Below are 14,032 nucleotides of genomic sequence, written 5' to 3'. Positions count from 1 at the left end.
ATGATCGATTTCCTAATGAGAGAAACTCACCTGAGGAAATGGGCACTCTAGGAGTGATAAGAACGGGAGCTCTTATACAACTTATGAGGGAAGACTTGCAGAATATTATCTCTACCGTTGTTAAAGCGGCACTAGAGTAGAGTGAAGCCAGCGCTAAAGAAACAACTTTCACACAGAGAAGATTATTTGAGGAGGAAATTTACAACGAACAACACTGATACAAGAGAATGAGCCCCCCCCGGGGGGGGGGGGGGGGGGGGGGGGGGGGGGGGGGGGGTTCATGGGAGCCTTAGGAACCTCTTGTATAAGGAATGAGAAGTGAGTCGTTTATATCCAATGAGGAGAAGGGGGTCCTCTTTTGTGGCAGAATTAGCCCTTAGGTGATTTAAAATCCCAAATCTCCCAAATATGATGGGTGTAAGGACTCCCAAGAGCATGCACTATCCTTAGAACACATCATGCAACTTTATGAACTATCAACTACAATGAACGCTCCCATGGGATAGGAGGATATGCAAGGGACAAGAGGCCACCCCATGTGGGGAAGTTCACGACCTATACACCCCTCAATGCACGAAGGGGGAGAGCCCTGATGGCCAAAGAAAATAGCAGTAAGGTCTCCAGCACCCATGAACGAAGGCCAAGTTCGTAGGAATACCACAAGTATTGTTACTTCCACAGAGATGTAGGGCATGACACAGAAAAATGCTTTCAGTTGAAGGATGAGATTGAGAGATTGACCTCTTTGGTATAAGAGTAGTACAAAATTCCAGCTGAGGCAAATGAGTCAATCACGAGAGGGAAACACCAATCTTATAAGACTCCCAGGAAGGCAAGAAATAGTTAACGATTCCGAAAGAAAGGGGGTTGATGATAACCAACCAAGAAGAGATGTCATAAATACCATCTTAGGAGGACCCACATCGGGAAACTCTAGGACGCAAGGAAAAGATACTCCAGGGCTTCAAACCAGAGCGGACTCATCCTGGCGATACATAAAACGCAAAGAACTAATCTAATAACCTTTGATGACAGTGATCATCATGGGGTGGAAAGACCAAAGGATGATCCTCTCATCATATCCATGGATGTGGCTAATTCCAGATAAAGAAGGTGCTTGTAGATAATGAAAATTCCATCAACATTATCTTATTGGATGTGTTGAAGAGAATGGATTTAGATTTTGTAACTTTAAAGCCGGTATCGATCCCTTTAAAAGGTTTTGGAGGGTTGATGCCTTTGGGAACTATTGATGTACCGACATCCTTATGAGACGACCCCCATAGGAAAACGGTAATGCTGAAATAGCTCTTGCTTGATGAGCCATTTACGTATAATGTGATCCTAGGATGGCAGGCTTAAACAAATTCCAAGCGGTGGTATCTACTTTTCTCCAGAAACTAAAATGCACAGTGAGAGGTGATTAACTGATAGGAAAACGAGAAGGATACTAAAAAAGACAAGTCCAAAATCTTTAAACAACTTAGAAAAAGTATTGATGTCCTGACCATTGGTTTGAGTAAAAAAAATTAGAGGTAAATGTCAATTCACGTTTTAAAGTTGTGGCTGACTTGTATTATACTTACACATTTGTACTTTTTTGGTAAATGGGTAGGAGGGTATGTCTTAGATCAATCCAATGGAAAGTCTTGCCACAGACAACACTCAAGTAAAAACCAAGCTTGTAGTTGATGTCATTGTTTCAATCAACAATGTCTTATTCCGACCTCCATGAAGGCTTACTAAAACTATATATGGCTTATTCTACAGGCATCTTGAGTGTTTGAACACTCACTCTAGTTCAGCTTTTGTCCAGTAAATGACCAGCCCTACTGTGTTTGAAAGACTAGCACTTCTGGCTTGTTTGTCCATGAAATGTTAACAAAGCATGTTTGTCCTTGTGCATGTAACTTTTGTATTTCATTCTTTTAAAATTAAGGTAGCAAAATGAACATATTTCAAGATATAACCATTTCATAAATGTTCCACAATCACAATATACATGAAAATTGGGTTCTTACATATTCTACACCCCCGCACAAGCCATTTAACATAATCTTAAAACATATCTAAAACCAACCACAACCATGGCATCTAACCTTATTGTTATATTTATGGCCCATGACCTTATTTTTGGTAGGCCCAGTTAAAAATCCAACACCCAGTCCACCTGGCAACCCACATTACTGGCCCATGACACGACCCACTTACCAGGTACTTATATACTCATTGCGTTGCCATAACCCTCATTTCTCTCTTGCGTTGTCTGCTTCTGCTTCTCCAGAATCTCTCTGTAATTTCTTCCGTTCTCTCTGACCGGTTTCCATGGCCCCTTTCCTAAACCAATCCAATGGTTTAAGGAAAGCCTCTATGGCCTTCCATTCTCACCTCTTCTCTGGATCGTATAAATAGATGTGCTCTTCCTTTACTGAGATATACAGAATATTGAAATCCTCAAAAGCCCTCTTACTCTTCTTCTTCATGAAACCGTGAGTGTTGAGGCCTTTTGTGATAGTGTGAAAAAAGAAATCTTAGTGATTGGTTTTGTGAGGTCGGGTTTCTGGTGATCTATGGTGTTACCGTGGGCTTGGTGCTCTTTGAGTACAAAACTATTGTGATCGTGTTCCTCTTGTTGGATCTGACAGATTCTGAGCCGACTTTATAAACAGTGTTTTTTTTTATCTTTATTAGTTTTTCTTTCACTGACATTCATTCTTTATTTCTGTAATATTGATCTGTATATATTAAGGAGTTTCATACTCCAAATCATTGTAATAGTTGGTTATGATTTGTCTGATATCCACTAAACACTTACATTCATATCTAACCTTACCAGTTCTGCAATGATTTTGCCACTTTCACCTCATCTTCAAGCCCATACTCTTGGAAGCAACCAAGGTATAATCTATCGAGCATTGATGCACATTAGGGGTCAATCTGTACAAAGTAAATTTAACCTTCGAGTTTCTGAAATGTTAAAACAAACATTCAATTCACAAATTTTCAATATTTCAACAATTAATGTGCAAAATAAAAGAAATTTGGGGTTTTAAATTACAAATTAAATTTGGATTTTGCCCACAAAATCACAAATTTGGTTCATTTTTTTAGTAATACATCATGTTCTTACAACAAAAGATGAAATCCAACCTAAAATTTAACAAATCCATTTAGAAATAAGGAAGAATCTTGGATTCGAGTATGAAAGCTCCTAAGCCAGAAATTTACTTGAACTTTTGCACAAGCCATGTATCTTCTTCCGCGATTCAAATCTGTCCATGAAGACTTTCAGATTGTATTTCTTCCATATTGGTTAATTTCATTTGTGCCATATTCTTTAGTTGTTTGCCTCCAAATTTATGCTAAAACAGCCTTTTTTCTTTGTTGCGCAATAGGGAGGGAAAGTACCGTTGACTAATCGCTTGAACGAGGAATTTTTTGTTTTAAAAAAAAGTAGACTTGCAAATAATAAATTAAAAAAAGGCGAATTTTCCCTTAAATTTCACGTGTGTTGTGCATGTGGCTTTTTCGAGTGAAAGTTTCTGCCAAAAAACAGCATTAGATGTTAAGTTGCAAAATTCACATTGTTGGTATAGTAAATTGAAAAAAAAATTAATGCCAAAATAAAAAAATGATCGTAATTCAAAGGATAAAATACTTCTTATACAATTTATTTTATGAGATAAAATAGTGCCCAAAACCTGACAATTCAAGTTAAAACTATATTGAGATAGATAGGGATTATAAATATTTTATGGTAATTAAATGATGTCAATCTACCTGGACGACTTGATATCTAAGTGGTCACATATTAAGTAAGAATTATCTGACAATTATCGGTACATTTAATGCACAAAATATTTAATATAACATGAATTTAATCACTTAATAATTGCGGCGTCGTGACGGGTTCAGCCTCATATAGGCTTGTCAGCCTTTCGTTTTCATAACGTTCCTTACATTTCCATCAAATTCCCAGAAAATTGGATGGTGAATTTGTAGAGGTAAAACAAACTTCCAACAACGTTTCTTGACTTCTATTATTTTTTGCTCCGGTGATGCAAAATATTATTTTTAGGTTCAAAGAAGCTGCAAAGACATCATCATCCGCTATCTACATCTCTGCCTCTGCTTTATCTCGCATGTGATCGGTCTTGAATTTTTATTTTAAATTTTATTATATTTTAATTTCATTTAATATATGCACATCATATATATATATAGATTATGTCATTTTATTTTATTTAAGGGAAATTTTTGTACATGTGGCATTTGTATATTAAATAAATTAAAGGATGGAATAGGATCTAGAATATAAGATCTAGTCCGTGCATACCATCCTACATATATCGGCATTAATGCGTAAGCGCGACTGCAGCTTCTTGCACTAAAGGCCGAGTCACATGCACAAAATGCTCGGCCTCACGCTCAACTTGCTCCCAACACCGCTGCACATCTTTCCCTTCTCTCATTTTCTTCACGAAATCCACAAACCGTCTCCAGTTATCCGGTTGAAACAAATCCGGGTTCATCCTCAGATAGGTAAACGCACACATCTCCCTCCCGGTTGAGTTCCCCTCAACATTCAATGCCGAGGCCTGCAATATTTGTTCGTGTGCGCACCCATCATACCTTGGCAGTGCGTTTTCTCCAGCAAGTGGAACCCCAGCTTCTTGAGTGGCTAAAGCGACTTGCCTGACGAGTTTCTCAGGCGCACACAGAGCATCCTGTGGTTGCTCGTGATCTCTCATCTCGATACAGGTGAAGTTGAAGATAGCACCATTGCGAGCTAGCATTTGTGCGATAGGACGGTAACCGTCTCGGAAACGGGTGTTGTAGTACCCTGCTGTGAGCTCAGGAGCATGGGACCGGGTGCCGTAGTGCCAGTGGATACCTGCAATCTTGGCTGATAACTTTACGCTCTTGTTCTTAAATATAGTCTTGGCTGATTGTAGTATCCGCTCGCCATGGTTGAGAAGCATTTGGGAGTACCAAGAGAGGAAAAACTGCCCGTAGGGGCTGTTCCAGCCACCGCCTTCTTTTTTGAAGAAGTTTGTATCTTCAGGCCAGCTATTGTAGTTGCCTGCATCTGTCGGCCCGGTGGCCCCCCATTCAGGTTTACCAATAGCTTCAGCCGCTGATTTTAAGTTACTGAGCATGTACTGCAGATTAACACAAAGATGAGCAAAGTTCAGAGTTGAGGCAAAATCCTAGCAGAAATAAGGACAAAATTTGAATGAGCACCTTGTCATAGCACTGAAAAGCTCCAATCCCAGGAAATCTCCATGTCCCGTTTTGCTCAGGGTATGAGGGATATCGAAGCTCGCCTGCCGGACCCATTCCAACTTGAATTTCCTAGATAAGAGGACGTTTCAAATCTTTTAGCAACCGAACTTAAAATGAAATAAAGCGCGAGGTATGTTTTTGTGAGGCAGCCAACACCTTCACTTCAATCCAAGACACAAAATACACAAACATACCACAATGGTGTCACCGAGAAGGTGCTCAAATTCATTACTGAAAGCCCTCATGAAATCTGAATAACATTGCACAGGAGTTCTTCCCTTGAGTGCTGGAAGGGTATCACATCCAAGTGATATGTACTCGTAATTCCTCCTACCCCATTGATCAGTATATGCAAGATCGTGGTCCTTGTTGATCTCCTCTACAACCCAATTGGGCAGAGGAATTCTGCATTGTTGCAATAAAAATTAGTAAACACAATACAAGTAAAAAATCCAAGCATTACAGAAAACAATCAACTTTTCAATTCAAACACAGCAATAAATGCATAAACATGCTACTCAATCACACAAGTCAGCCAGGTAAAGTTGAAACATGCTGCTTTGCGAGAAAAACTAAGATGTTATGTAGGTATGAATATTACTGCAATCAGACTTTGCATCACTTAATCTGACAAAACAACCAAAATATACAGGTTGACAAAGCTGCATTCTAGCCGATGAATCTCAGTTTAGATATGAGGGCATTTGTCGATTTCTACAGTAGTTATTGTCGGTGTTTGATAGCTGATACAATAAACATTGCTAACTGTTGATTCTGATTTGTTTGTTCAGATAATGACATACTTAATTCTTTCACGGAAAAATAGACAGCATTATGCAAAAGAATGCATAACTTGATTAGGCTAGTCGAAAATCGATCTACTAACGTACTCAATTGCTTTTTAAACGGATCTTGTAATACTATACTCGATTGGTTGATATATACACCTCGTATTGAAATGATGTATATGTTGCAATCATTCATACATCTAATGTACAAATCAAATGTGGCATGAATTTAACCATTAAAACGAAAGCATTACTCCGTATGCAGAATTAATTAGGCTACTTAAATACATACTCTTTAGGAGAAGGTTATTGCATTTCTAATTAGGCAAGTCAAAATCCCAAAGCTTGTATCATGCGTTTCTTAATTGAAGGATTTGAAAATTAAATTTCAAACATATAACAATAAAGTCATTGGTTAATTATGACTTTCAAATATTCTTGAATAATCATTTTGCGTCATTCTGTCAATAATTGTGATAGATGTTAAATCCACCTGACATTGACTGTTATTTAAGAATATTATGAATAATTCTAAATCATTTTTTAAATCAAAATCTCGATTATTCAAATACAATCTAAATAATTTTCAAATTCTTTCTAAGATTCACTTTTAATAAATATTTCTACGACGATTTTACCCGTTCTTGCTAGATCACGTATATTTTTTAAAATATAAAATATATGCGAAAATTATTTATACACTTAATAAATTTATATATTTTGCTTAGCAAAGTATTAGTTATTTTGGTAAGGATAGAATCGTGCTTCTTTTAGGAAAAAATAAGGAAACAAGAGTTCGTATATACATAAAATTGTCATTTATTTGGCAAAAAAACTAAAAAATCAAGAGGAAAAGCAGGAGTGTTAACATGAAAAAATAAATTGTTAGAAAAGAGAAAACGAGGAGTTTCACTTACGTGCAAGAATCCCCAACATTTCCGCCGCACTGGTGAAAAGACATCACAGCCTGCACCTTAAGCCCGTGTTTCTTCGCCATCTCCAGAAGCTCCGAGTACCCGGCCCAGTTATACTCCCCGGGTTTCTCCCCCTCCACCAACCCCCACCAAACATCCATCATTATCCCCTCCACGCCCGCACTCCTCAACGCCTGAAGGCTAGCGTTCATCGCCTTCTTCCTATTCACCGTGTGGTTCCACGTCACGCTATCCAACGGCATCATAACGTACACCGGCACCCCATTCTTCTTTTCTTCCCCCCGCGCATTTCCGCCAGCTATGTACTCCCTATCCGGCACGTCACCCGTGCTAATCGGAGCAGACATCAGCGCTTCTGCCGCCAGCGACAGCGAGATCTCCGGCCGCACCGAGCCCAGGGGCGGAGTGAACGGCGGCGACGGCGACACTCGGCCATTCTCCAGTCCGTTCATCGTCATCGAAACCCCCATATTACTCGTCCCTGACGATCTCCAAACCGCTGTTACGGTAGAAGACGACGGCGCTTCGCCGGGAACCACACCCGCATCCGCACACAACGCCGCGCCGGAGATTGCTCCGATCTGATGAGGCAAATTCATAGCCATTATGCAAAAATTTGAAGAATTCGATCTCTTATCACAATTGTAATAAAAAATCTTTTATTCTTCCGCGTAGAGGAAAATATAGCTCAGGTGAAAGGCAGTCGCATTGGGCTATTTATAACAATCGACCAACTGTTTTACGTATTAGATTTTCCAAGAATCAATGGTCCATCGATCTGGCAACACGTGGGCATCGGACACGTGGCGGTAATGAAGCCGGTTCCGAGGGGACGGCTGAGATTTTCTCGCGCTCTCGTGGAAGGGACAGTAAGATTTGGATTGCGCGCGAAGGTTGCTCCAGCGAGGATATTGGGAGGTGATGAGTGGCTTGGCGAAGATGTGAAGGAAATTAACACCTATAATTGGTATTAAAATAAAGGATAAATTAAATAATTTTATAAAATTATAATTTAAAATATACCAAACCAAACCAAATATTCAAATTTAATATATATATATATATATAATATGTATATACTTATCGTATAAATTTTTTAATACTCAAATATACCCTTAAATTCTTTTATTTCCTTCAAAACGAATTTTGTAAGAATAGTAATTTTTAAAATTTTTAATAATCTCACAATTTTATAATTTTTTTTCCTCTCACCCACTAATCCATGTTTCTCTCGCTACAAACTTCTTTATATTTATTTTTTTTACAAATTTTTATATTTTTAATAAACTTATAATTACAGTATATTTTTTTATCACCTCATTCCACGTTTCTTTTTTTTCATAAATTTTTTTTCTTTTTTATCACATACTTTTTATCTCCATCTTACATCATATTTTTTATATGCTCGTGGGAATTGTGTGCAACGTGACAACGATTAGTGTATATAAATATAGATACTTATTTATATAAAAAAAAATAAAATTTATTATTTAAATTTATAACTATTAACTAATATAAACCATATTGTTTTGAAATTCGGTAGAATACCGAAACCGAAAAAAAAAATAAAAAATATTATTTACTCTATTATCTATATACATAATTTTTCTTCATTTTTTTCTCATTCCTATTGATAATACCGATATACAGTCTTTTAAAAAGATAACTAAGAAGTGTTTGTGAATGCTTAGAAAAACCGTTTTCAACTTCTTGCTTCAAAAAAGCACTTTTGAAATATTTGAGATGTTAACTTATGCTTTTGAAACGGCTAAGAAAATGCTTTTAGGCCAAGAGCTAAAAGCACATTGGGGGGTGTTTTTAGCTGCTTTGACTTTTTTTGTAAATAAATCGAACTTTGTTTTTGACTAATTTGCCCTTATTATAATAATCTTAATTTAAGTTTTCTATTTTTAATTTATTGTTAAAATTGTATATCTAAAATTGATATTGGACTTTTCAAATAATTTGAAGTTTAACAATAAATTTTTACACTTTCATATATTTAATAATTTAAGTTTTTTATATTTTATGTGTTATATCATCTAATTATATTGTTTCATTCACATATTATTATTTGATTCATTAATAAAATAATTATTTTTTTGCAATCATGCAAGTTCAATTATTGTATATGAATCAACAATTATATTACTTGGTAGGACATTATTAAATTAAACATACTTTTTAAATATTTTTGAAAACATAAATATGAAATACTAATCGAAATAAAATTTATGATTTTTGTGGAATAATAATTATTAGTGACAACAACAATTGAAATAATAAGCAAAAAAATATATTTTTAACACAGAAGGACAAGACAGTCTTTTATTAAGTAAGTTTATTTTAGAAGTGATTTTTCTCCAAACACTATCTAATTTAGCTTTTATATATATATTTTTACTTTTTTTACAAATACTACTCACTTTTGATTCTGCTATAATTTTTTTTGCAAAAATTAATTTTCTAACAATAGAAGTTTTTCTAAGCACTCACTAAATTACCAATAAAGTGCTGATGTTTGAAGTTAATTTTTTTTTATTTGAGGGAATTAGTAGTTATTTTTATTTTATTTACATTGACTAGTTTAGAAAAAATTATCAATACTCATTTTGATGTTTATTAGTAGAAGTTATTCTTATTTTTGTTTGATGAATATTATTATTAATACATTTTAAGTATTTTATATATTAAAAAATATTTTAGTATAATATTGACTTATTTATTTTCTCTTACAAAATAAAGAGAAAGATTTAATTAGTAAAATTATCAAAATAAGTCTTTTTTTTTAATCTATTTTTCTCATATCAAACAAGGAGAAGTATTTGAGATTTACTCCCCAATCGAACCAAACAATTTAAAGAAAAAATATTATTTTTTTCTCCCCCTTCCTCTTTCACTTTCCCTTTTCTCTCACTTGAACCAAACGAACCCTTAAGATTTTAATATATTGTGCATCCGAGAGCTTCCCTTTTTATATTTTTTGGTCAAAAATTCTATTTAAATGTCATTTAAAAACTAAAAATAACATTATATATATATAATTAGGCAATTTTCTTAACGAAAAAAGAAAAGGAAAAAACTAGAATAATCATAACATTTTACCCTTTTATTTGTCACTACATATATATTAACTTAGATCATATATTTGTCACTACATATATATTGTTATTTACTGAACTATTTATTCTCTTACCAACTTTTCTTAGAAAGTTGACGGACAAGAACATGAGATCATTTCCCTCCATTCTAAAAAAATAACGATCCCGTAACTTATACGTGATTTTCTTCATCAATTTCGTAATGAAAATTGATAAAAATAAAATTTTTCCTAAATTATGAAATTATTTTAAAAAATCTCATAAATAATAGAGTTGAAAATATATTGGGCCTAAATTATAGCAAAAAAAAAAATGTAATTTGCCCACCAATTATTGCTCTTTAGCATTCTCAAATGAATATGTGATGTTGGGGATTTGAATTATTGCTAGATTTTTGTCTCTATTGGTTCATTCAATGAACACATGAATCTATAATTAGGTTTGATATATGTTAAGGTCGTGTTTGGTTTTGAAGGGGGTTGTGGTGGGGACTATACGTGTTTGTGAAGAATGGCTCAAGTTGAGTGATGGCGGAAGAGTCTTGCAAGTAATGGAACTTGGAAGTATTGTCCATGAGCTTTTTGCAAATAAAAGCTGGCCACCAATGACCAAACATGGATTAGTGGCCTCAATTGAAAATCAGGGGACAACACTGCTCTCTCAACAGATTTAAGTCATTAACAACCACACAGGACTTTGTTATGGAAATTGAGGTTCATAATTACAGACTGATTAAGGGTAGCAAATCAGGGAAGTGACTCCTCAATTTATCAGAGGGTGGATTGAATTGTGGTTTTAATTTTTTTTTTTTTTTTTTTTTTTTGATAATTACACAATTTTCTTCTAAAATTTGATGTAATTATAAGTAAATTTTTTGTGATTTGAATATTATATTACACGTGTAGTCCTTTTTTTTATGAATTCAGTCATGAACATCTGGTATTTGATCTTTTTTTGGTAATTTTTTTTTTATAATATTAGTAAAGTTCGTGATTTTTTTATTAATGAATCAGGGATACTAAATGTAACTTTTTAAATCATAAAAATTTTATGTGTAATTATACTAATTCTTTTTTAAAAAAAATAGTGTAATTATTTCAATTTTTTTATTCTTTCACCAATTAAACTAAGCTTGGTTGGTTGAATCTTGGTATTTTTGCATTGGATGGCACATTCTGCAATTAATACTTTTCAAGGAAGTCGACAATACGATTAGGTTTGGGCCTTAACCCATTTCATCAACATAATTCAGTTTGAGTGACCAATTTTATAGTTCTTTTGTTTGATTTTGACATCTCTTTATTAGTTCTCCATCTCTTTGCTTAAAAAAAATGGATAAAATTGGATAAATGTCAAATTTCTACACTAGTAAATGTCATTGCATCGCATATTTGTAGGCAATAACCCTCCAACTATTGTGATTATGCCCCCCCTCGTTGAGGTTGGTTATCAGTTTGGATCTTAACTAGTCTTCGCCTTGAGGCATTGTTTTATACAAAGATTGTCCAAACATTCATCATAAACTCCCAATTATCTTTTTATGTGGAGGAGGTATAGCTCAACTGATAAAGTTGAAGTTCATGATTTTAAAGTCATAAGTTCGAACTTTATGTTTGAGATGTTATTATACTTTAGTAGTGGAGATTGTTCTATTTTAATAGTATATATTAATTAAATATAATTCTATGGTATTGATGATTAGTATAGGAAGAAATGCAATTTGCCCCTCTGTGTGAAGTGAAATGTGCAAATGCCCTCAATGAAAAAAAAGTAGCAATTTACCCCCCTATATTTATAAAAAAATAGAATAAGACATCCCTTATACCCATTAGGATGAATCACAGTCCGAGACCACCACCGTTCGAATCCTCTTGTCCAGACAATTCCAAAGAGACCAGCCTTTCTCAATTTCATCAAGTATTTATTGATATCTGAAAATTTGAAGCATTTCCACCATGAACGTTTGCACTGAAGCTGTTTGCCGTTGTTTCTCCGTTGTCAGGATGAATCACGGCCAGGACCACCGCTGTTTGAATCCTCTCGTTCAGAAGATTCCAACAAGACCAAGTTTGCTCATTTTTATCAACATTTAACCGAGATTCGAATTTTTGAATTTTTCACCATAATTTTTTTTTAATTCTGCTAAGATTCTTAGCCTTTAGTTTTTTTTATTAAAAAAATGGCATCGTGATTTTATTTGTGCACCCAACGGATGACAACCCCAGCAGAAGACGGTCGCAGTTGCTTCCTGGTTCGCCAATTGACCTTATTCTTGGCCAACTGTGCCTTAAATTCTATGCTCGACCAGAATTCCAAGATTGAAGCTAGATCTCCTCGGCCAGCCATAGCGATCAGGCTAACTGGTTTTGTGCGTCAGCGAACTGCTTATGCAGGACTTCCCTGCCTGCGACTTGACGAGTTTGAACATCGATTCGTCATCGCAGTCCCACCAGTACGGCATCTGCAAAATAGACCACATAAAAAAATAATTATTTGATAAAAAAATAAAAAATTAAAACTAAACCAGGTTATACTTACGTTGAGCTTCTGGAACCAGAATAGCTAGTGCTCCTATAGGATTTGCGAGATGTTGGGCCAGGGATGCGAATAATGCCCTTTGACTGCCGCATTGACGGCTGTGTGAAAATCACGGTCGGACTTGAAAATGATAATTAAATTTTAAAGTTAATAAAAAATCTAAAAAAGTATAAATTAATTGAATAAAAATATGGCGTGTACGGACCTCGCATCCCAGAGGCTGACGTAATGCCTCTGGGCCTGTGGGAGAAGTAGTTTTTCTGGTGGCGACAAGCGGTGAGGACACGGGCGGGCAGAGAGAGAGAGAGAGAAAGAAAAGAGGAAAGAGGGAAGAAAAATCTGCAAGTGCTGTATATATATAATTTGGTCGTTCCAAAGTGTTACAAAATTCAAAAAATCGACAAAAGCCGTTACAAATTATATAGTGTAAAATCTCCGTTTAAAAATCGTTACAATGTAACGATACGACGTCTTTTTGGTAAATTCCGTCAAAAAACCGTTACAAAAGCCATTATAATTAATTATTTAATTTTATTGAAAATTATTAAAAAAAGATTTAGTGTTGTGGAAACGTATCATTATACTGGAACAATACAATTGAAATATATTTTAAAAAAAATTATTTGATATTGATACATGTACGCAGTATGCAATAAATTTGTACATTCATAAATGTTAGTATTACATTGATGTAACTGTCATCTTACAGTGTTGAACTGCATGTGTTAATCGTGCCGTCAAAATTAAGATCAAACCGTCAGATATGATCACACTCACCAAAAAATCCATCTGGCCAAGTTGTAGACTTATTAGGTGTACGGATTTCGACATATTAGTTCCTGGAATGTTATAGTAATCATTCAATACGGTGTATTTCTAAATCAAGCCATGTGATTTAAAATTACGCCGTTTAATATGATTTAATGGGCACATACTTAAAATTTGGTATGAATCTAGTACTCGAATGTAAAGATATCGTATTTTTCGATCTGAATTTATGAGATGGCTCAATTTTTGTAACGGCTGGTATAATTTTACATTATAACGGCATTTGTAATGATTTTTGTAATAACAAATGAAATATAAAATTCCCCCTATTTTTGTATTTTGATTTCAAAAATTGTTTGTAACAAATGTTTGTAATTTAGCCGTTACAAAATTTCATTTCTCGCCTATTGACAAAAGTTGACCGCTTTATTTTATAACAGCCTTTGTAATAATTTTTAAATAAATTAACCTTTCCAAAATAATAATTTTTTTAAAAACTATATATATATATTTTATAATTTTCTTTTATTTTACAACATGCAATAGAAAAATATTTCATTAAAAAAATAAATATTATGTAGCGTCGTATTCATCATCATCAATCTCGTAGTCCTCG

General features: G+C 34.5%; 1 protein-coding gene across 1 annotated transcript; it reads right to left on the bottom strand.

Moving 5' to 3' along the window:
* Positions 4,220 to 7,730, bottom strand: LOC105158624 (beta-amylase 1, chloroplastic). The gene is made up of 4 exons (XM_011075434.2): positions 6,992 to 7,730; positions 5,481 to 5,691; positions 5,245 to 5,355; positions 4,220 to 5,162 (listed from the first exon to the last, which is right to left on the bottom strand). Exons 1-4 carry the CDS (start codon positions 7,612 to 7,614, stop codon positions 4,356 to 4,358), a joined length of 1,752 nt encoding a protein of 583 aa, XP_011073736.1. The 5' UTR covers positions 7,615 to 7,730; the 3' UTR covers positions 4,220 to 4,355.

Source organism: Sesamum indicum, linkage group LG3 (genome assembly GCF_000512975.1).
Source record: "Sesamum indicum cultivar Zhongzhi No. 13 linkage group LG3, S_indicum_v1.0, whole genome shotgun sequence".
NCBI classification, from domain to species: domain Eukaryota; kingdom Viridiplantae; phylum Streptophyta; class Magnoliopsida; order Lamiales; family Pedaliaceae; genus Sesamum; species Sesamum indicum.
The sequence above is the reverse complement of the archived record's forward strand: the minus strand, read 5'-3'. Positions and strand labels throughout refer to the sequence as shown.